Source organism: Zootoca vivipara, chromosome 10 (genome assembly GCF_963506605.1).
Source record: "Zootoca vivipara chromosome 10, rZooViv1.1, whole genome shotgun sequence".
NCBI lineage: Eukaryota > Metazoa > Chordata > Lepidosauria > Squamata > Lacertidae > Zootoca > Zootoca vivipara.
The window spans coordinates 7520486-7544278 of NC_083285.1; the positions used below are offsets into that span (position 1 = coordinate 7520486).

The 23793-nt window shown below is 46.3% G+C and overlaps 1 protein-coding gene across 2 annotated transcripts in view; it reads right to left on the reverse strand.

Moving 5' to 3' along the window:
- Nucleotides 1-23793, reverse strand: part of COG5 (component of oligomeric golgi complex 5) — a 149247-nt gene that overhangs the window by 22255 nt on the left and 103199 nt on the right. For both annotated transcript variants that reach the window (XM_035127862.2, XM_035127863.2), the window contains exons 12-14: nucleotides 19010-19214; nucleotides 16814-16975; nucleotides 15537-15636 (exon numbers count right to left, since the gene is read on the reverse strand). In XM_035127862.2, the coding sequence (XP_034983753.2) occupies nucleotides 15537-15636; nucleotides 16814-16975; nucleotides 19010-19214 (467 nt within the window). The remainder of the gene's footprint in view (nucleotides 1-15536; nucleotides 15637-16813; nucleotides 16976-19009; nucleotides 19215-23793) is intronic.

Genomic DNA, 23793 nt, shown 5'->3' on the forward strand with positions numbered 1-23793 from the left:
GGATAGAAAGAAGCTAAAGAAAAGACATGAGTAATGAGTACCTAAAAAGCAACATGGCAAAATAATTATTTTTGTTTATTTTTGTATCCTTAGGGAAAATTGGGAACGGTTTCTTAGACTCTAAGGAAAGCGTTCCTCATTTCTAGACATCTGAATTTTCGTGTTCCCAGCACAACACATTTTTTATCTATGTGCAGCAGGTGGGCATGTTAGTGTATTTCAATCCACCCACATGGGAAGCTTAACAGAAATAGCATCAAAGTAAAAGAACATACAGTACTTATAATACAGTACCACTCACATACTGCAAGCTAACTGCAGACATAACTCAAAATGAAGGAGAAATGATTTTTTTTTTTAAAAGGGTAGTCATTTGGGGAACAATCCTTCATTGACAAAGAGAAATTGGATTACTTACTTTGTCCATTCTAACATCTAAGAAATCACTGTAAGCTTGCCTGCCATTTTTGCCATATTATGTAACCATTTTTCTGATTAATGCTTTCCACCAGGAGAGAGATTTTGCCACGGATGCACTCCCACTCCAAGGAGCCCAATGCAATCTGGGTGGCATCTGCTACAAACGCTGCTGCTCTGGAAAGTTTAAGAAGTGCTTTGCGGGTCCTGATGTGGGGTGAGCTCAGGAGACCTTCGACCCACATGATGGATGCTCTTGAAAATACAGAGGCAGTGCAGGCTGCACAGATGGCAAGTGCATTGGCATCCTGAGACCATCTCGGGGCAAAGTCCAGCAGCCATCCTGCCATCTTGCCTTTTGTTTGCAGAGGCGTCTTCACCTGCCGATTTCTTTCCCTGTACTGAATTACAGGTTGGCAAAGCTTTCAACCGCGCATGGGCAAAAGCTGCCCAAACTGTTCACACCGCAGCAACAGAATGGCTGCTAATTTGGAATTGCATGGAAGTTGGTTTCAGAAAAAGCACACCAAAGAGGAGTATTTCTCTAAAAATTACAGGATATCAGTGGTGGGGGTGCCCTGGATCTGCAGTAAACACTAATCTGAACACATGAAATCCAATGTGTGTCAACTCAGAAGTAAGCCTTATTGAGTATTAGTGCATATTATTGTGTATTTGTGTGTAGACTGCTGCCTCAGTATACTATAATTTGGCTTACAGGCAGCTAGCTACCAGTTTACGCAGGGATTAAGCTCCAAGGCACCGTGTACATCAATGAAATCGCGTATAATTGATTGAATTGAAAAAGCCTGCAAACACCTTGTTCGTCTCTGCCCTGCCTCTGTTCAGCCCTTTTCGTGACGTTTCAGTGACATCTCTATGACATTTCTGGGTCACTTCCGGGTTTGGCGCAATGTGCATGTATTTTGTCGCACACTTATTGAACGCATGTAAATGGGGGGGGGGTGCCTGTACTTTGAAAGGAAAAAGTCATCGTTGGGCTAACAAAGTCTGCAGAATTCAGAAATATTTAAATTAGGGACATCAGTGTGCTGCTCTGGTCTACCAGAAGCGGCTTAGTCATGCTGGCCACATGACCAAGAAACTGTCTGCGGACAAATGTTGGCTCCCTTGGCCTATAGAGCGAGATGAGCGCCGTAACCTCAGAGTTGTCCGCGACTGGACCTAACAGTCAGGGGTACCTTTACCTTTACAACAATATTGAGGCATGCCAGAGAGACACGACAAAGCTCAACAAGCAGACCGCATGGTGTTGATAGGATTAATTTCTGACAAACGTCTATTAAGTAAAAGCAGTGACAAAAAAGGCTGGGTTCTTAATTAAGTGTGCACACTCAGAATGTAAGCAACAGGCTTAATTAAAAGAAGATCAATGAGCGACTGTGCTCAAAGAAAATAAGATATTAGGATGCACAAATAACAAATAGAGCAAGCATTAATATTTTAATTTGAAAAATTGCATGCTAGTTACTACGTTGCAGGCACACTCTGTACACTCAGACCAAAAAAATGGCACTTTTGTGTGCATTCTGATAACACAAAGAGGTACATTGTTTAGGAACATAGAAATCTGCCTTATGTTCCTCAGGCTCAGGCCATTGGCCCATCCAGTCTAGTTCTGTCAACACTGACAGGCAGCAGCTACGCAGGATTTTCCAGACCTACTTAGAAATGCTAGAAATTGAACTCTGATCATTTTGCCTAAGAGTAAATTAAAAAGAAAGAATGTGTTTCAAAATGGTAGTGTATTTCAATATACACAATAAAGAATGGTGGGAAGGTTTGTGGGGTTTTTTGCAAAGATTTGGCTATATTTATGGAGGATGGGTCAATCAATTGCTGTGATTGCCACACAGAGCTTACATGTACAAGGACTGAACTACTAGCTGTCGGGAAATTTTGAAGGTTGTCAACACCATGCCTTGCTTATAAGCATCTTCGAGGCACTTTGCTGACTGCTCATGGGGAAGAGAAGCCTGGAAGGATTGGTGTTATCTATAAATTCTCATGTAAATCTATCACAAATTTCATTTGTGACAGTGTGTGTGTGTGTGTGTGTGTGTGTGTGTGTGTGTGTGTGTGTGAGAAAGCAGGTTGGAAGGCAAAACATAATATATGGTAATTTACAACAAGCATAATTTCCTCCAGGCTAGAACTTGACTTTGAAGCAATTAGCTCAGGCTAATCTTGAAAATCAGATTAGGCACACCAACTTGATTGATGATGGTGACATATTAGCAACTCGCTTCCTAGACATTTTCTTCGCATTATTTGTGTTCTCACTGACTGTGCTTTAAATAAGCATTTCCTTGCTTTCCACACCCTTGGCAAAAAGCAACATGGTTTTCTACAGACCTGTAAGAAGAACACCTACATAGGTGGGCTTATTGCCCGCAAGGCATATGCAGGATAACATAAGAAATGTGGTTGATGTGTTGGAAAGGCTGGAGGTAAAGATAAATACCAAAGCAGTATTGATCTTTATTGATGCTGAGAAAGCCTTTGACAATGTTTCTTGGAGTTTCATGATAAAAAATTTGGAAAAGATGGAGGTGGGAGAGGGGTTTATTAGTGGTATAAAGATTTATTCTGAACAGAAAGTGAAAATCATTGTGAATAATGTGGTATCAGAGGAAATTAGAACAGAAAAAGGAACCAGGCAAGGGTGCCCACTTTCCCCTTTACTTTTCATAACAGTCCTGGAGGTATTGCTGAACATGATTAGGAATGATGAGGAGGTGAAAGGGATAGGAGTGGGATCAAAACAGTACAAATTAAAAGCTTTCACTGATGACCTAGTATTGACATTACAAGACCCGGAGACCAGTGCACTGGAAATAATCCAGGAGTTCGGACAGCTTGCAGGATTTAAGCTAAACAAAGTAAAAACCAAAGTTTTGGCAAAAAATTTAACATCAGAAGAAATAAACAGTTTACAGAGCACCACAGGTTTGGCATTTGTTAAAAAGGTGAAATATCTGTGAGTGAATATGACTGATACAAACATAAATCTATTTAAAAATAATTACCAAAAATTGTGGAGTGAAATTAAGAGAGACTTGGAAACGTGGTCAAATTTGAAATTATTCTTATTGGGCCGAATAGCTATGATAAAAATGAATGTACTGCCAAAAATGTTGTTTCTATTTCAGGTATTGCCTATTGTTGATAATTTAGGATGTTTTAAAGAACGGCAAAGGGAGTTATCAAAATTTATATAGCGGGGGGGGGGGGGGGAACCAAGAATTAAATATAAATTGTTAACGGATGTAAAGGAGAAAGGAGGTTTATCCCTGCCAGATTTAAAGTTATATTTTGAAGCCGCAGCACTTTGCTGGATGAAAGAATGGTTTTTACTTGAGAATGCAGATGTATTGGATTTGGAAGGTCATGCTAATGCATTTGGTTGGCATGCATATTTGTGGTATGATAAAATTAAGGTTCATAAAGGATTAAAATGCCGTATCATTAGGAAGTCATTGTACAGTGTATGGATTAGATACAAGGATTTATTAGAAAGGAAAACACCCAGGTGGATTTCACCTTTTTAGGCCAAGGCACAGAAAAAATTGAATATGGAAACCAAGTAGTTAAAGTATAAATATATATTGGTGGAAGGAGAAAAAATTAAGCTAAAAACTTATGAACAGTTAAAAAGCAATGTAAATGATTGGTTACAGTATTATCAAATAAATGAAATGTATAAATTGGATAAAAAAGTAGGTTTTCAAATAACGAAGTCAAAATTGGAAACAGAGTTGTTAGAATCTAAAACTAAGAATCTTTCAAAGAAATACAATTTATTACTGGAATGGCATACGAAAGACGAACAAACGAAATCTGTAATGATTAAATGGGCAAACGATGTGGGTCATAATATTATTATGATAGAGGATTGGGAAAGGTTGTGGAAAAAGAATATGAAGTTTACTGTGTGTAATATTTTAAGATAAAATATGATGAAGATGATGTATAGATGGTATCTTATACCGGTAAAATTAGCTAAGATTTACCACAAGAATGATAATAAATGTTGGAAATGTAAGAAGCAAGAAGGAAGCTTTTTCCATATGTGGTGGACAAGTAAAGATCTTCTGGGGAAAGATTTATAATGAAATGAAAAAAGTGTTGAAAAACATATTTATTAAGAAACCAGAAGCTTTTTTTACTTGGGATAGTTAGAGAGGAAATACCTAAGAAAGATGTTATGTTTTTTTCTGTATGCCACAACAGCAGCGAGAATTTTACTGGCTAGGAATGGGAAGAATGAAGATTTACCTACAGTGGATGAGTGGCAGTCGAAGATGATAAAATTTATGGAACTGGCAGAATTGACCGGGAGACTCCCTGACCAGAGGGAAGAGTCGGTGGAAGAAGATTGGAAGATATTTAAAATTTATTTGAAAAATAATTGCAATATTGAGAATGTTTAGGATTTGGAAGCACAAAGAGGTTGTAGAAAATGATTTGTTGATATCCCCCCCCCTATTTTAATATACTAAGTGTTAGATTTAAGTGTTAATTTAGTTTTGAATGGATTATGAAATGTGATGTAAAAGTAAAAAATAGGTTAAGTACATTAATAATAATAATAATAATAATAATAATAATAATAATAATAATAATAATTTATTATTTATACCCCGCCCATCTGGCCGGGTTCCCCCAGCCACTCTGGGCGGCTTCCAACAAAACACTAAAATACAGAAATCCTTCAGACATTAAAAGCTTCCCTAAACAGGGCTGCCTTGAGATGCCTTCTAAAGGTCTGGTAATTGTTGTTCTCTTTGACCTCTAGTGGGAGGGCATTCCACAGGGTGGGTGCCACTACCGAGAAGGCCCTCTGCCTGGTTCCCTGTAACTTGGCTTCTCGTAGCGAGGGAGCTGGACCTCAGTGTCCGGGCAGAACGATGGGCTTTAAAGGTCAACACCAACACTTTGAATTGTGCTCGGAAACGTACTGGGAGCCAATGTAGGTCTTTCAGGACCAGTGTTATGTGGTCTCAGCGGCCGCTCCCAGTCACCAGTCTAGCTGCCGCATTCTGGATTAGTTGTAGTTTTCGGGTCACCTTCAAAGGTAGCCCCACGTAGAGCACATTGCAGTAGTCCAAGCGAGAGATAACTAGAGCATGCACCACTCTGGAGAGACAGTCAGTGGGCAGGTAGGGACTCAGCCTGCGTACCAGATGGAGCTGATAAACAGCTGCCCTGGACACAGAGTTGACCTGTGCCTCCATGGACAGCTGTGAGTCTAAAATGACTCCCAGGCTGCGCACCTGGTCTTTCAGGGGCACAGTTACCCCATTCAGGACCAGGGAGTCCTCCACACCCGCCCGCCTCCTGTCCCCCACAAACAGTACTTCTGTCTTGTCAGGATTCAATCTCAATCTGTTAGCCGCCATCCATCCTCCAACCGCCTCCAGACACTCACACAGGACCTTCACCGCCTTCACTGGTTCTGATTTAAAAGAGAGGTTGACCTGGGTATCATCATTGAATCAAGATTTGAACCATGATTTAGAAATTACTAAAGATGATATACAATGAAGCGCAGTTACATACAATGAGGAAGTCAACAATGTCATGGATATATAAACAAGAGTATATTATTCTTTGTTTCTTCTTAAGGTTACTTTTCATTTTTGTATGTTATCCTTTTTGTATGTTTGTATTTTGTATATTTGTTGTTTCCCACATGGGGTATTTCCCATGTGGTTTGTCTGTATGTGTTTTTTTCTTATTATTATAAAATTCAATAAATATGTTTAAAAAAGAAGAAGAAGAAGAAGAACACCTACATAATGAAGCACATCTGCTACCTGTTGAATGCGGACTCTTATAGCTTTTACAGTCCCTATTATTTCCTTAAGCCACATTATTTCCGTAAGCCTACAGTGCGATCACAGCACCAATAAAATGGGCTGAGGAGAGGGAAAGGTTAAGAAAATGAATCCCTCCCAATTATTAATGCAACATTCCATTTTTGAGAATGAGCTGCTATGAATTCCTACCATTCTAACCCTACAGGGACAAAAAATTCATGTTGCCTTTTTTCTATAGGTTATTGTGAGGGACAGGGGATATCGCGAAGTCCCTCCCCTCCTGAGTTCAAGCCCGTCCCCGAGCAAAGGGGAAAGCAGGGAGAGTTCCGATTCCAGTGGGGAAGCAGGAAGTCGTGTCCGAGGCTCAGGCAAGGTAGAGGAGCCAGGGTCCCAGGTGGGACAGGAAGGGGCAAGCAAGGGGGGAAGACCCATCCCTCCAACTCCAGAATTACGCAGGAAGAGGAGGGGCAAGAGGATGGGTCTGCCAAAGCTTTTGTGTTGGAGAAAGACGCGCCAAAAGCCATTAGGAGGTTCTGAAACCGACTGACAACATCGCTCCGTGTAAATAGCAATGACTTGAGCACTGTAAATACGCAGCACCAATAAAAGAATAAAATGCAGAGCTGCGTAGCGTCGTTACTCTGAAGTAGTCCACTCCGGCCACTGTGACAGCAACCTCCTAATCATTTTTGGGCTACTTCGGAGTTGCCGGGATGAGCGTGTCCGAGGCGGAGAAGTGGCGGCAGATCGCTGAGCAAGCCCAGCTAGAACTGCAACAGCTGTCGCTGCAGGCGCAGGGAGAATTGAAGGCAGCTAAAGAGGAGACTAAGAAGGTCCAGGACGACCGGCTACAACTTGCGGAACAGGTGAGAGAGCTCCAGGAAAAAGAGCAGCATTTAAGGGCGGTGGCGGTAGACCTCCAAAACAAGCTGGATGCAGAGAAAAACAAGGCGGGAGGGGCTCCCCAAGTCCAAGTGCTGCCAGGAAGGAGAGCAGGGACCCTTGTAAGCAAGTTCAATGGAGACCCGAAGGAGTTTCAGGGCTTTGAGACTGAGATCGTGTATGCTCTTGAGCTGCACCAGAATGAGTTCCCCGATGATGAGCACAGAGTAGCGTTTATTGTGGAACATCTCACCGGAGCAGCCAGGGAGTGGCTAAGACCATTAATCGCAACCAAGAATCCTTGCATGAAAAATGTCCAACAATTTCTAGAAGGTTTGAGGACGATGTATTCGTCCGATAGTCATTTGGACCAGACTAAGGAGGAACTGCATAATTTACGCCAAGGAAATATGACAGTTCGCGCATATTGGGCGAAATTCACCATGCTGGTGCACAGACTGGGGTGGGTTTTGGATTCGCCTCCCATGCAAGCTGCGTTTTACTTGGGTTTGAGCGAGGAGGTGAAGGATGAACTCTCGAGAGGTCCAAAGCCCAGTACTATGGATCAGCTGAGCAAAGCAGCTCTGGCGGTGGGGGTGAGGCAGGAATCCCGGTGGAACGACAAGCAAGCGACGCGCGCAAAGCGGGCTTGGTTCCCACGGTCGCAGGAGAAGCCACTCCCTCGACAACCCTTTCAGGCCACGCCTGGAGCCAGCCAGGACCAGGAGCCCATGCAGATTGATAGCGCGCGCGCGCGGGCTTTTCAAACCCCAGCGGCGCCAAGACGCAAGGAGGGAAGGGGCGGGAATTGCTTTCTCTGCAACTCACCCCAGCATCTCGTCAGAGACTGCCCACATCGCAGGGAGTGGCAAGGAAAGGCGGGAACGGTGGTGCCCTCCCCCACTGACGCAGCACCACAGCAGGGAAACGGGAAAGCCTGGCTGCAGGAGACAAGGGGCAGCAGCCAGGCACAGTCAGCAGACAACAGCCCCAGCCCGCCCACCCGCACAGAGAGGTGCAGAGCCAGCCCACCCCTCCCAGAGCAGGAGTGGTTCTAGAAGTGACGCTAACGCTCCCAAATGGCTATCCCCTGACGGTCCTCGCCTTAATTGACAGTGGGGCGTCCGCCAACTTCTTCTCGAGAAGCTTTGCAGAAGAGCACCAAATCCAGCTTTTGCAGTTGGATTTTCCTCTGCACGTAGCAACCATTGACGGCAGGGAGCTGCTGGGAGGGGCCATCACACATCAAACCCCCCCCATGAGAATGACGGTGGGAAGGCACTCAGAGACACTGGCGTTCAACGTCACCACCATCTCAGACCCCCCCATCGTCTTGGGCATGAGCTGGCTGGCGCGCCACGACCCCTCCATCAGTTGGCACCAGAGGTGCATCACATTTGGGTCAGACTTTTGTCTGGAACATTGCATGCAGCACCAACCAGGGGAGGGGCCTCCGATAGCCACGGTGGCCACCATGCATATCAAAGGGGGTGAGGCAATACCCAAGCAGTACTGGGACCTGCAGGAGGTCTTCAGCGAAGCGGAGTCCGACCACCTACCCCCGCACAGGCCTTTTGACTGCCAGATCAACCTGGTGCCAGGGGCGACGATACCCCCAGCCAAGCTGTACGCCATGTCAGACCAGGAGCTGGAGGATCTGCGCGCTTTCATCGACAAGAACCTCAAGCGGGGGTTCATAAGGGAAAGCAAGGCAGCAGGGGGCAGCCCGGTCTTCTGGGTGGACAAGAAAGACACGCAACAGCGCCGTCTTGTGGTGGACTTTAGACGGCTGAATTCGGTGACAGAGCCCGTGGCTTTCCCCATGCCCAGAGTGGATGATCTCCTGACAGCGGCACGCAGGGGCAAGATTTTCACCAAGCTGGACCTAAGGGGGGCGTACAACTTGATCAGGATCCGGGAAGGAGATGAATGGAAAACCACGATGTTCACGCCTCTGGGCTCTTTTGAATATCTGGTGATGCCCTTCGGTTTGCAAGGGGGCTCAGCATGCTTCCAGGCCTTCATGCACCACGTCCTGGGGTCCCTCCTCTTCAGGAAATGCTTGGTCTTCCTAGATGACATCCTTATCTACTCGAATGACCCAGTGCAGCATGTGAAAGATGTCAGAGAGGTGTTGCAACGCCTGAAGGAGAACCACCTGTATGTGAAGCTGGAGAAGTGCAAGTTTCACACCAAAGAGGTGGACTTCCTGGGCTACAAGCTGTCAGACAAGGGGCTGGCGATGGACAAGGACAAGGTGCAGGCCATCCTGGACTGGCACAGCCCCAGGACGCGCAAAGATGCCCAACGCCTACTAGGCTTCGCTAACTTCTACAGGAAGTTCATCAAGAACTTCTCTCGCGTTACGGCTCCCATCACGGACTGCCTGAGAGGCAAGCAGAAGTTCAAGTGGACACCAGAGGCGCAAGCAGCGTTCGAAAGCCTCAAGAGAGTGTTCGCCTCAGACCAAAACCTGTTCCATGTGGTGCAGGACGCGCCCCTACGCATTGAGACAGATGCTTCTGAAAAAGCTGTGGGCGCAATTTTGTTGCAACTGGACGCCAACAGGGAGTGGAGACCCTGTGCCTTCTTCTCCAGGAAGCTGACACAGCCTGAACGCAACTACACAGTGTTTGATAGGGAACTTCTTGCGATCTACGCTGCGTTCCAGCACTGGCGACACTTCCTGGTGGGCGCGAAGCACCCCATCCAGGTGTGCACAGACCACAAGAACCTGGAGTTCTGGAGAACTGCCAGGGTGCTCAACCAGCGGCAGATACGGTGGGCAGAGTTCTTCTCGAACTTCAACTTCTCCATCCACTACATCCCGGGGGAGCAGAATGTCAGGGCGGATGCCCTCTCCCGCAAGCCAGAGTACATGGAGGAGGAGGCGCCACCAGCCCCAAGGCACATTTTCCCCCCGTCGGCATGGTCCTGCGGAGCAGCTGTGGTGAGCGAGGCAGAACTCACAGCACTGACGGCAGCGGATGAATTTGCCAACCGCATCTTCAGAGAACTGAGAGGGGGGAGGGAGCAGGCAAAAGACTTTGCAGAACGCAGAGGGCTGCTTTTCTACAAGGGTGCGCTGTACCTACCCACCACCCAGCTTCGACGTACGGTCCTCAAGCAGATGCACGACAACCCTACAGCGGGGCATTTTGGAAGGGACAAAACCGCTCACCTAGTCATGAGACACTTCTGGTGGCCAGGGGTGCGGGAAGATGTTCGAGACTATGTAAGGGGCTGTACCACCTGCCAGCGGGCGAAGGTGGTCAGAGCAGCGCCACCAGGGTTGCTGGAGCCCTTAGCCACACCACACAGGCCGTGGGAAGTGGTGTCCATGGACTTCATCACAGATCTGCCTTCGTCCAGGGGTAAGACTGCAGTGTTGGTGGTGGTGGACCTTATGTCCAAAATGTGTCACTTTATACCGTGTGCCAGGGCAGTCTCGGCAGAAGAGACAGCCAAACTGTTTGTTGATCACATTTTCAGACTGCATGGATTACCTTTAAGGGTTATTTCGGATCGTGGCCGCCAATTTGTTTCCAGGTTCTGGCGGCGGCTCATGAACCTCCTGCAGGTGGAGGTCAGCTTGTCGACGGCTAGACACCCGCAGACCAACGGACAAGCGGAGAGGGTCAACGCCATTCTGCAGCAGTACCTGAGATGCGACGTCAGCCAGCGGCAAACGGACTGGGTGGATCGCTTGCCACTAGCAGAATTTGCCTACAACAATGCAGTGCACGTCTCCACAGGGGTGTCGCCCTTTAAGGCCAATTACGGGCGCGACCTCAGATCTTTCCCAGAGAGGGAGAGGGAGGAGGAGGAGGAGGAGGGCCCACAGGCTGAGGATTGGGCAGAGGAACTGGAGACGGTGCACCAGCAGCTCAGAGAACACTTGGAGAGGGCCAAGGAAGCGTACAAAAAGGGGGCAGATCGCCACAGGCGACAAGGGGAGGTCATCAGGGTGGGGGACAAGGTGTGGTTGTCCTCGGAGGGCCTTCCCACCAGAGGGAGGTGCAAAAAGCTGGCACCCAAGAGGCTGGGCCCCTTCACGGTCACGCAACAGGTAAACCCGGTGGCATACAGGCTGGCACTGCCAGAGGACATGAGGGTGCATCCAGTGTTTCATAGATCGCTGCTGTCGCCGTACAGGGAAAGCAGCAGGCTCCGAGACAGCGAACAAACCCCCGAGGGAGGGGGGGAGAGGGAAGGCAGGGAGCAACTCAATGAGGCCACGGCCATCCTGGATTCAAGGTGGGGGGTGGAGGGACTGGAGTACCTCATGGCATGGGAGGATGCTCCACCGTCCCAGAATGAATGGGTCCCAGCCACTCAGATACAGGAGGAATTCTTGGTGGAAGAATTTCACGCCCTCTTTCCCCACAGACCCAAGCCCTGGCACATGGAAAGGGAGGGGGAGGAGGAGGAGGCACGGGAGAGCAGCTCACCATGGCGCTGGGAAGCGGAGTTTGAGGAACCAGAGGATGAGGTATGGGTGTCACCGAGATCCACCCAGTCAGAGGAAGGAGCAGATTGGCAGAACGTTTTTACCCCCACCAGCTCTGACGCCACGGACTTTTTGGGATTCCCGTCCGCCCAGGCGGAAGGGGGGGGCTCGCAGGACTGGGGGGAGGTATTCACACCAACGGGCTCGGAGAGCACTGAGTTCTTAGGCTTCCAGTCGTCACCGACACATGGGGGGGGCCTGGGGAGGGGTGAAGGAGAGCTTGGGAGGGGGGTGGATGTGAGGGACAGGGGATATCGCGAAGTCCCTCCCCTCCTGAGTTCAAGCCCGTCCCCGAGCAAAGGGGAAAGCAGGGAGAGTTCCGATTCCAGTGGGGAAGCAGGAAGTCGTGTCCGAGGCTCAGGCAAGGTAGAGGAGCCAGGGTCCCAGGTGGGACAGGAAGGGGCAAGCAAGGGGGGAAGACCCATCCCTCCAACTCCAGAATTACGCAGGAAGAGGAGGGGCAAGAGGATGGGTCTGCCAAAGCTTTTGTGTTGGAGAAAGACGCGCCAAAAGCCATTAGGAGGTTCTGAAACCGACTGACAACATCGCTCCGTGTAAATAGCAATGACTTGAGCACTGTAAATACGCAGCACCAATAAAAGAATAAAATGCAGAGCTGCGTAGCGTCGTTACTCTGAAGTAGTCCACTCCGGCCACTGTGACAGTTATCATATTGAAATGGTTAAGAGACCGTATAAGAGGTCCTAGGTCCCCAGGTGACTAGGGTCAGTTCTTCAGCTACTCCTTTGAGTCCAGACTTCTATTAAAATATCTCTTGACACCATTTACGGATTCTCCCTGTATATTCTTACGCAGGTGCATCTACCCACCGGACATGCAGGGTTAGATACATAAACCTGAGAATGCACTCAGACCAGAACACTGAGAAGTAGAATGCAAACATATACAGACTTAAGGGGGCAAAGCAGCTAGAACAAGGAGCCATTTAATGTGGAAGGCTCCTATCATATCCTAACATAACTGACCTTTTTTCTCCGTAACTCTTTCCCATATCTATTTCTCTCGTCTCGCTCCCTCTGTCTCTACTACTCTCTGCCAGCTGACATTCCATTACAGTCACAGTGTTCAGGGCGTTCCAGCGAGAAACTTCTTCAAAAACCAATCACTAGCAGTTGATTAATTAGATCACATTTTATCCTGCTTTTCCTCTAAAGCACGGGTGTCAAACACAAGGCCCGGGGGCCTAATCCGGCCCGCCAGACCTCATCATGTGGCCCGCTGAGTGCCCCAGCCAGCGGGACCCAGCAGCGGGACCTTGCTGCTGAAGCAAAGCACCGACAAACAGCTGGGGCCGGGGGGGGGGGGGTAGAAAGGCGGCCAGAGCAGCGCTGCGTGGAGCGCCCCGAGCCACAGCAGGAGAAGGAGGAGGCAGCTTGCTGGGTCAGTGCCCGGCAGCGCCGCACGGAGAGTCCCGAGCCTCTGGGACGCAGCAGTGCTCTGTAGCACTTTGAATCCTCCTCCTCCTGCCACGGCTCGGCGCCTGGAAACGGCTGCTGCTGCTGCAGCACAGACAAAGCACCCAGCAGCGCCGTGTGGAGGAGGAGGATTCAAAGTGCTACAGAGCATTGCTGCGTCCCAGAGGCTCGGGACTCACCGACCCGGCAAGCCGCCGCCTCCTCCTCCTCTTGCCTCACCTCCTCCTCCTCCTGCCGCGGCTCAGCCTCATGAACGTGAGCTCAGCAGCGGCTCAGCCTCACAAACATGCAACTCTGAGGCTTTACGCACTTCTCCTAAAACGGACACCCGCTGCCTCACGCTGCACGGGAAATGCTTTTTGCCCCTGGGTCCCTTCACGCTCTTTTCTGGCGCTGAATCAAGGCAGCGACCCCCCCTTCCCTTTCTTTCTTCCTCTCTCTTGTTCTTATTCTTTCTTTTCCTCTCCTTCCTTCCTTCTTTATCTCCGTCTTCTCTCCCTCTTTCTTTTTCTTTTCTTCTTTATTCCCTTCCTTATTTCCTACTCTTCTTTCTCTCCCCTCTTTCCTTCCTTCCTCTCTCCCTCCCACTCCCTCTTTTCTTCCTTGCTTCCTTCCTTCCTCCCCTCCCTCTCCTCAGAAACATAGGATGCTGCTTTATACTTCTGGCCCTTAAACCCTGGAACCAGGAGAGCAGCTCCAGTGAGTCAACCTCAGCCAGTCCCTTTGGTGAAGGGTGGTGGCTCACTGGCAGAACATCTGTCCTGCATGCAGAAGGACCCCAGCATCTCCAGGTACTAGTAGCTCTGCAAAGGTCCTGCATGAAACCCTAGCGAGCCTCCACCACCCAGTGCAGTTACCAAAAATCATTTTTCAATAAATTGTACAATAATTTTACATTTGAATATCTACTTGCCATTATTCTGACTATGTTTCTGCTTTCAGAGCTAGTTATTATTTACATTATTACAAAAAACAGTAATAATTGAATGCAGTGACAATAATTTATGATAATAAAGAGTGGACACATAGTCCTACAGATACAACCGGCCCTTTGAGGGTGACCAAACTGCTGATGCGGCCCCCGATGAATTTGAGTTTGACACCCCTGCTCTAAAGGACTCAGTGTGGTTTACATGGCATGCTTCTAAACCACCAGGGTAGGTTACGTCAGGCTGTAAAAGAACAAGTGGCCTAAGAGGGCTTGCTGATCAGAAGGTCGGTGGTTTGAATCCCCGCGACAGGGTGAGCTCCCGTTGCTTGGTCCCAGCTCCTGCCAACCTAGCAATTTGAAAGCACGTCAAAGTGCAAGTAGAGTAGTGATGTATGGAAGTGAGAGCTGGACCATAAAGAAGGCTGATTGCTGAAGAATTGATGCTTTTGAATTATGGTGCTGGAGGAGACTCTTGAGAGTCCCATGGACTGCAAAAAGATCAAACCTATCCATTCTGAAGGAAATCAGCCCCGAGTGCTCACTGGAAGGACAGATCCTGAAGCTGAGGCTACAATACTTTGGCCACCTCATGAGAAGAGAAGACTCCCTGGAAAAGACCCTGATGTTGGGAAAGATGGAGGGCACAAAGAGAAGGGAAGCTACAAACATGAGTTTGACCAAACTGCGGGAGGCAGTGGAAGACAGGAGTGCCTGGCGTGCTATGGTCCATGGGGTCATGAAGAGTCGGACACAACTAAACGACAACAACAAAGTTTTGTACTATTCTAACTTTTCAGGTTGAAAACACTGTTTGCCAATACGGCCTCCTCCAAATCATAGAATCATCAAATTGTAGAGTTGGAAGGGACCCTCTGGATCATCTAGTCCAACCCCCCTGCAATGCAGGGATATGCAACTGTCCCACATGATGGTCAAACCTGCAATCTTGATGTTTTCAGCACCATGCTCTAACCAACTGAGCTAGCCAGGCTCATAATACTATTTGGATTATAAGTTCCATCATCCCTGACCACGCTGACTGGGATCGATGGAAGTTGGAGTCCAACAACATCGGGAGGAGCACAGATTCCCCACCTCTCCTACAAAGTTACAGGTCTCTGTGTTCTGAGTCACAGTCTCCATTATCACTATGTCTGTAGGATTGGTGAGAGGCATTGCAAGTTTACTTAATGGAACCCCACTCCTCCAGCAAAATCTTTCATGATCCACCACTTTGGGTGGGGAGAGTTTTCCATGCCTGCAACAGAGAAGCTTGTGAGAGGAGACCTTCTCTGTCCACAAACCTCCCTTTCTGTATGGGGAGAAGGAAATCCACTCAATCCTGGGAATAAGATTGTGCCCTGAGTAATTCTGATCCACAAAATTTGAAAATGCATAACTGGAAGTATTTAAACGTTTCAGAGGTTCAAATTGCACGGCTGTTTTTGAGGAGCACTGATGACAGGAAGAAACACATTTTTAAACTTAAAATAATTTCACAACTGAGAATTACTTACAAGCTGTTCAGACTTCACACTAAAGAGCTGTATGGTCTTTGCGACATTTTTTGATACCGCCAAGGTGAGATTTGGATCTACAGCAGCCACATTCAGCTCACTAGAAACAAAAGGCAATGGCAATGACTGTTTAATCATGATTCTTCAATTGTTTTCTTGCCATTTTAGACACCAAACAAGGGGGAATAACATTTTCTACATACACTATGTTAGGATAATTTATTTTTGCACCATTCACATAGCGATTTTCTTCTACGCCCAAGCAGCCACAGTTTGTGCTTCTTTAAAGGTAAAAGGACCCCTGACCATTAGGTCCAGTTGTGGACGACTCTGGGGTTGAGGCATTCATCTCGCTTTACTGGCCAAGGGAGCCGGTGTACAGCTTCCAGGTCATGTGGCCAGCATGACTAAGCCACTTCTGGCGAACCAAAGCAGCGCAAGGAAACGCCATTTACCTTCCCGCCAGAGTGGTACCTATTTATATCTACTTGCACTCTGACATGCTTTCGAACTGCTAGGTTGGCAGGAGCAGGGACTGAACAACGGGAGCTCACCCCGTCACAGGGATTTGAACCACTGACCTTCCGATCGGCAAGCCCTAGGGACCCGCTGAAGCGCCAACAAAGCGCCCGGCAGCGCCGCACAGAGCGCCCCGAGCCGCAGGAGGAGGAGGATTCAAAGTGCTACAGAACACTGCTGGGTCCCGCTGGCTCGGGGTGCTCTGCGTGGCGCTGCTGGGCGCTTTGTCGGCACTTCAGCGGGGGAATGCTGTTGGGTCCCGCTGGCTCGGGACTCCACGCGGTGCGTGCTGCGGGCCCCACTGAAGTGCCGACAAAGCACCCAGCAGCGCCATGCGGAGCACCCCGAGCCAGCGGGACCCAGCAGTGCTCTGTAGCACTTTGAATCCTCCTCCTCCTGTGGCTCGGGGCGCTCTGCGCAGCGCTGCCGGGTGCTTTGTCGGCGCTTCAGCGGGTCCCGCTGGCTCGGGGCTCTATGCGGCGCGCGCTGCTGGGCGCTTTGTTGGCGCTTGAGCGGCAGCAGCAACTTACTGGTTAGTAAAAAAAATAAAGGACACCCCCGAAAATAAGGCTTATTTTCTTGAGTAAAATAAATATAAGACGGTGTCTTAAAATGTGAGAAACACGGTAGTTGCTTGGATAATTAATGAAGAATCAATCATTTAGTAGTAATGAGCTTACATTTCCTAAACTATAATTTAAGGAGAGAGGAAAATCATGCTGCATATTATGTCCCAAAATTTATTACGAACACTTTACCTTGCAATGGTTTTGATGATGCTGTCAAGCTCATCAGCTGAAGGGGGATTGCGACCTCCAGGGGGAAAGACGAGGTTGATGGGGTCAAAGAGCCGCGATAATGACTTTGACAAGTAGGCAGCTTCATAAGGTTGCAAAGAGTCTTTCAGGGCTATTTCTGGACTGAGTAGTGGGGGGAAACGGGTTAAGATAAAATATATTTCCTTTTTTCAAACAAAACAAAAATAATACCCATTTGGGGTTGGACTAAAGTATACCAAGGAACACCGTCCCTATTTTCTCAGCTCTTACCGGAATTATTCTGAAGGCATGCAGATCCTTTAGAGTAATTTCTAGTGGGAAACTACGCAAAAGCCTATAAGACAAGTATCCCAACTTTAGGAGCAGCTACACTTACTAAAGCGTTAACTGGCAGAGATGTGTGTAGCTCTAGGAATTAATCTTCCCCTTCAAAATGCATGAAATGTTCAATTAGCAAGCAATTTTTCTAAATCAATGTATAAGACATTCAATGTTAAAAACAGAACATTTCCTAACTTAAAATAAAGTTTGCTGTAGTTACATATGCCATATACATTATATTGTTCTATTTTTTAGTATAAGAGGCAAACTTGAGTCCCCTGACCCCAAATGATACTGAGGAACTCGTACCAGCTTCTAACCCAGAAGTGAAAATCCATTGAATACATTACCTGATGTCTTTTATTACTGTCTTTTATAATTTTTATTTTATTTTATTACTTTTATTACATAAGGACCCCTCAACCTGTACTTTCAGGAATCACTGTTTAACAGCAAACTGTTGTCAGGAATTTTAGAGATTTCCCAATACACTCCAGTGGGTGTCTTGCACGGGCCCTGAGACAGAAAACAATATAGCATTGCAATCTCTATCAGAATTTTTGTAAAGTTTTTTTAAATTCTCTGGGGACACTAATGCAGAGAACCTGTAGCCCTCCAGGTGTTCTGGAACTCCCATTAGTCTCAGTCAGTATGATCAATGATCAGGGATAATGGGAGTTCACATTCAACAACATCTGAAAGGCCACTGGTTCCCCAACTCTGCTCTAATATCTCCAATGGTCTCAATGGTCCCTTCTGGGATGAGATCAACGTTTGACACAATCAGGCCAGTGGGCACATTCAGTCCCAAAGAGATGTTGCTTTGGGGAGCCTTAGTATGACACAGTTTGAGAACTCCAGCCCACTGATTCAGAGCCTCACATACGAAATAGCTCACAAACTAGACTGGTGGGGGATCAGAAACCCATTTGTTTGTCTACTTCTGTCCAAGCCAATCGACATTGTACAATACATTCCAGCAGGAGCAGACTCAGTGGCCTAATTTGCACATCACAATGTATCTCAGTTAATGGTTTACCATGAATGTGCTGAGCAGGGCTGTTGTGTTCCTGCTTGCTACCATACAAGTGGAAACAAACAAAAATCCCTAGCTTAGTTTTATGCCCAAGCCACATATCGTGGTTTGTTTTGCTCCAACAAGACACGATCAGTGAGCCAACAACAAACTTTGGCTATAGACTGAGATTCATTGGAAGTGAAACAATCCCCAGTTCTGACATAATGCTAAGCCAGGGGTCAGCAAGGTTTATCTTGCCTGGACCGGATTGGTCCCATGGAGATCCCTCCATGGGCCGGATCTCGCTCGTGCGCAAGCCTGAGATTTTCTGTGTCTGCGTAGACACAATTTTTGGCGTCTGCACATGCACAGATGTGATTTTTGGCATCGCGGAAGCGAGTCCCCACGCAGTGCTGATTTAGCGCAGCACGTGAGCGGGCAACTCAGTTCGTGGGTGGCTCGTGGGCTGATCAAATGACCTCCTTGAGCCACTTTTGGACCATGGGCCTTAGGTTGCTAACCCCTGTGCTAAGCCATGCTCATGGTTTGTTTCCTCAATGCATTGTGGTGTTGCGCATTCACGGCAAATCATTTCCTCCTTGGCAGGGGGTTGGACTGGATGGCCCCTGTGGTCTCTTCCAACTCTATGATTCTATGATTAACTGTGGTTAAAAATCATGTACACTGTAAAACAAAAAATGCCCCAATTGGTAGAATGAAATAGCACATTGTTGTTAATTAAAATGTTAAAACAAAATGCTCTATGTTGTAGGGAATACAAAGCTTCAGAGTCTAGAATTTTCTATTTTCTAATTATATATACACAACATACATACTCATAATCCTGTTTCTTTTGCATGAAAATGTCCTGTGTATCATCTTCTATCTGTTGAAGTTCTGCAAAGTGTTCGGCAGTGCCATTTGTAATGAAATTTCTTTGAATATTTTTGCTATATTGTTGAATACGCTTCCAGAAATCATTATAGAGCCTCAGTAATTTAGGGTATTCGCCTTCAAAAGCTTGTTTCAAAAACATGGAAGCTGCAAGACAAAAAAACCAAACAAACCCATAAATATTACTTGGAACACCATATCAGTTTCTGTAATACCAACAATTCTTGTCATTTAAATTCAACATAATACGGACACATAATATTTAAATAAATGCAGTCTTTATTACAAGGCCTGTATGGGTGAAATTTCATCCCAGAATTATTTTCAAGAGGAAATTGGGTGTTCCTCACAACCTTACAGAATTGCCTTACAAAATGCTATTCAGAGGGGTTTTTATTGCAGTCCTAATACAATGTTCCATCCTGATCTTCATTCCTTCTTTAGTGTTAAATCTGCTTCTTTATAAAATAGTTACAAATATCTCAATGAGAAATAATTTCATTAACATTGGCAAAGGTAATTAAAACGTCTTGTTTTCTAACTATTGGATGGTTTGCGTATAATGCTAAGCCATAGTTTAACAAACCATGTGTTAGCAATGATCATCTCACAGATGATTAAAAATGGCTTGTTTCTCTAAAGCTTGCTTTGCTTTCCGGCTGCTCTTGCCTTGCAACTTGGAGAGTGTCCTGGGGAGGGGGGTTGTAATCAAACAAACCATGGTTAAGGAAGAGTGCTTGACACACATGTTAAACAAACCAAAGCCTGAAACCCAACAACATGCCATGACTTCAGATCAGAGTTTGTTGCCAGTAAACAAAACATAGTTGTCACGGTCTGGTTGGTGGGAGGTAGCAGTCCCGACTCAGGACGTCAGGACCAGAGGCAAGATGGCAGAGTGGAAGCAGGAACGGGAGTCCAGGTGGCGTGGGGCTGCGGGTCAAGCAGCAGGAAGTCGCAGGGTTGAAGAACCGAAGGTCGGGAAGCGAATGCGAAGGTCAAGGAGCAAGGAGTCACGAAGGCGAAGGTCTGAAGGTCGAGGAGCAAGGCGTCGGCAAGGCGAAGGTCCAAGGGTTGAGGAGCAAGGAGCAAGGCGAAGGATCAAGGAACAGGAGGCCAGATGCAACAAGGCAGGGACCGCATTGCTGTGGCAAAGAGCTGAAGGGAAATGCTGAGCTTTTATCCCTCCCAACTCTTGCCACCAGGTGCAGTGAGTTATCAAGTGGCCTCACCTGAGTGGCCACTCCTTGCTTCTCCAGCACAAGCTGAGGCAGGCCCCAGTCCTGCAAAGTACTACAGGCCCCAGAGCCTGACTCCTGCCCATACTCCTGACAATAGTGAAGTCACTGGGCAGAGTTACCACATACCACTAAGTCATGGTTCAATAAACTATAGTTGAATAAACCATAGTTTAGCATTTTGTGGTAACTAGGCCAGTATCACTACCCTCTCTCAGGGCATAATTTGACTAAGGATCTATTTTCAATATAATGACTCAACTCTGAAACACAAGAAAAGATTAAAGTGTCCCTGAGCAAATGAGAGCAGTTCTCCCACTACTGAGTAACTATAGAGACCCAACACATAGAGCTAAGAGGTAAAGTCTCTGAAATCAGATGGAAGGATTTCTAGAAAGGTTCCCCCCCCCTGCAAATTAAACACTGTGCCCCTTCTCAGACACCAGCAGAATTTCCACATATTTAAAATATCATTAATCAGAATATATAAACATGTACCTCTCTTCACAAGAGAGGTCGATTTACAGTTTGTTATATTGTTCTGATTTTCAACAGAGCTACTTATTTTGCTAAACCCTACAGATTTATTTCCAAGGTTTTAGATTCGGATTTTGCCAACCCACACTAAAGTTAGCAGTGTCTGAAAGAGGGCTTGTCTGTATGCATGCCTATTGTGTTTGTTGGTGACTAAATGCTCTTAAAATTACTAAAAAGAGCCTAGAAGCTCCATTGGACACATGTAGAATAAACAAGTTAAAATACTCAAAGAGTGAGAGAGTAACAAGGAAACAAAATATTATTGCAAAAAATATAGGATGTACAGGCACAGCTTAGGCCTGAAACATTTGAGGGCCAAGTAAGACGGTTTTTAGGCTTCTTTATAATTTACCTTACAACCCTTTAAAGGAGGATTGGACTAATTCATTCATGTTGGCTAGGCTCCGCCTCCACAGCTTGAGACAGTACTGCTTCTGAATACCAGTTGCTGGAAAGCAGAGGAGTGGCCTTGCATTTGAATCCTACTCGGTCTTTTTCCACAAGCAACAGTTTAGCCACTGTGAGAATAGGATGCTGGAGAAGATGGGTCATCCGCCTCACCCAGCAGGCTCTTCTTATGATTTTACAGCCACATTTGGGGGGGGGGAAATAATAATTGGAACCACAGAAAGATACGAGTTCATTGCCCCAGTCATAAAAACCTCCCACTCCCTGAATTTGCTATTTGTCCTGGCAGGAACACTTTACAGGCAGAATTTCTGGGGTGGGGAGTAATTTCTGAGAACTGTGGTGGGTATTTTTTTGTGGGGGGAGGTTAAACAACCACACCAATTTAGATTGAAGGCCCTGTGGCTGCTATTGATATCGAAAAATTCACACATCTCCCTCATGACGTGTGCTTTGAACCTGAATAGGGAACTGATGCAGCCTGAGTCCGGGACCCAGCAGCTATGAGGAATCCTCTGAGATTCCAATTTCTTTCCAGCCTGACAGTGTATTTTTATTTTTTTTATAGTAATGGCAAAGTATATTTGACAGTATTAGGCAGTCACTCAAATTAAATTAGATCACTTGGTTACTTAGCAACTATACAAAACAACTGCGTACAAATAGAGCAATAAGTAACTTTCACCGTTTTTGAAAGAGTGGCTAGAAACTTCAGAGGTGGTTACAGAGATGCTGTGCACTTGCTAAAAGTTAAGATTTATCCATAAGCACAAAGGAAAAATGCTAGTAAATTCACAAAACTATTGTTGTGCAGCTTCAGTATCCGCTTCACCTGAAGAAAAGATACACAGTCTTTGATATTCTTTGACTAATGTGGATCAAAGGAGCAATACAAAACAAAACAAAAAAACCAGGTTGCCCTTTTGTCCTGTTCTTCTCCGAAGGATTTCAGGACAGCCGACACAGTAGGTCAGGGGTTGCCGACCTTTTTTGGGCCGTGTTTCAAATTTTGGGAGAGTGCAGGGGGTGCAAGTCACAAAATGGCTGCCATGGGGAACGTGCCATAGCAACCACCTATGGTTGAGACAACCACCCATGACAACTATGTGCTTACCGCAGGAATGTCCCGTTTGTGGCGCTCACACAATACTACATAGACTGATGGTGCTGCTGTCTAATAACAACAGGCAGCGTTCTTCAGTACCATGAAAAATACACAGACTTGCCATATGACACTCACTCTCATTTCAAGGTACCTGAGCATTTTGCCTCATAATTTTCTTTCTAGAGACTTCTTTATTTTAATGAAAGCTCAGAGTCTGGGGAACTTAGCCAATGAAAGCCTCCAAGGCACTCCAAGCCTCCATGGGCAAAAGGCTGGCAACCTCTGTGGCAGAAAGTAATGGTGAAGTAACTGGGGGAAAGTCGCGCAGTGTGCTGCATGTCCAAGTAGTGTTTTGAACCAGTATCCCCCTAGTTACAGCACATCAGCTCTCACACTTTTCTAATGCTCTTTGATTCTTGACATGTGAGCAACGCTCTCTAAAAGGGTGTTCAGAAATATTGATATGTATTCAATGGCAAATATTCATCACTAATTTTCCAAGAGAATTTTGTTTAGTTGCACATACCACACAGGGACCAGACAAATGTTTTAGTATAAAAAGGAGGCAACGGGGGGGGGGGGGAGTAAATTGTCATTATTCAGTTATTGCAGTGTGTCCTGGGCATTTCTTCAAAGTAGCATAGCTGGTACTCAGGACTGTGCAAAACCCAATTTCCTCAAGGTAGTGCTTCTGTTATAGGAAACGTAATTTCCTGAGCACTCAAACTGCGGCATTTTAATGTTGAAAAAATACGTTTTCTCTTTCCACCTAGTGCCATCATGAATTCTATGGGGGTTACTGTTGTATGGATATCATGGGCACCTAGTAGATCAGCAATGCAACTCTTCCCTGCATTATCTTGTGCAGGTTTCCAAACAAGCAAAAAAGGCGGCCTATTAGTATTACTGTTGTTATTATTATCACTATATTTATTTATATCCCACCTTTCCCCCTGAAGCTCAAGGTGGCATACAGCTATTGTGTGTAGAGGTATTTGTTTTTTGTTCTATTATATGCGTTTAGAAAATCAATTGAAAAAATTGAAAAAACAAACAAACAAACCACCACCACAGAACCACTTCCTCCCTATCACATTTCCACAGTTATTTGTTTTTTTAAACTGTTTGTGAAAGCTACATACTCTGGCCACATCTTCCCTGCATGCTAGTGAAAAAGGCACTTCCTGCTTTTGCTAGCGCATGGGAGGTTGTCAAAAGCTCTGAAGACAGGCATTCCTCCCACATGCTGGACCGAAGGACTGGATATATTGCTATGAAGGAATTGCAGGAGACAGTTACATATATATATGGGGGGGGGTTGATTCCAACCAACCCACACTGGTATTTTATTGAGCACTATTTGGCTGGGTAGTGGGGGCGGCAGCTGTGGTGAATTCTACAGAATTAACATATTTTTCAGGATAAGTGTAGAAAAGAA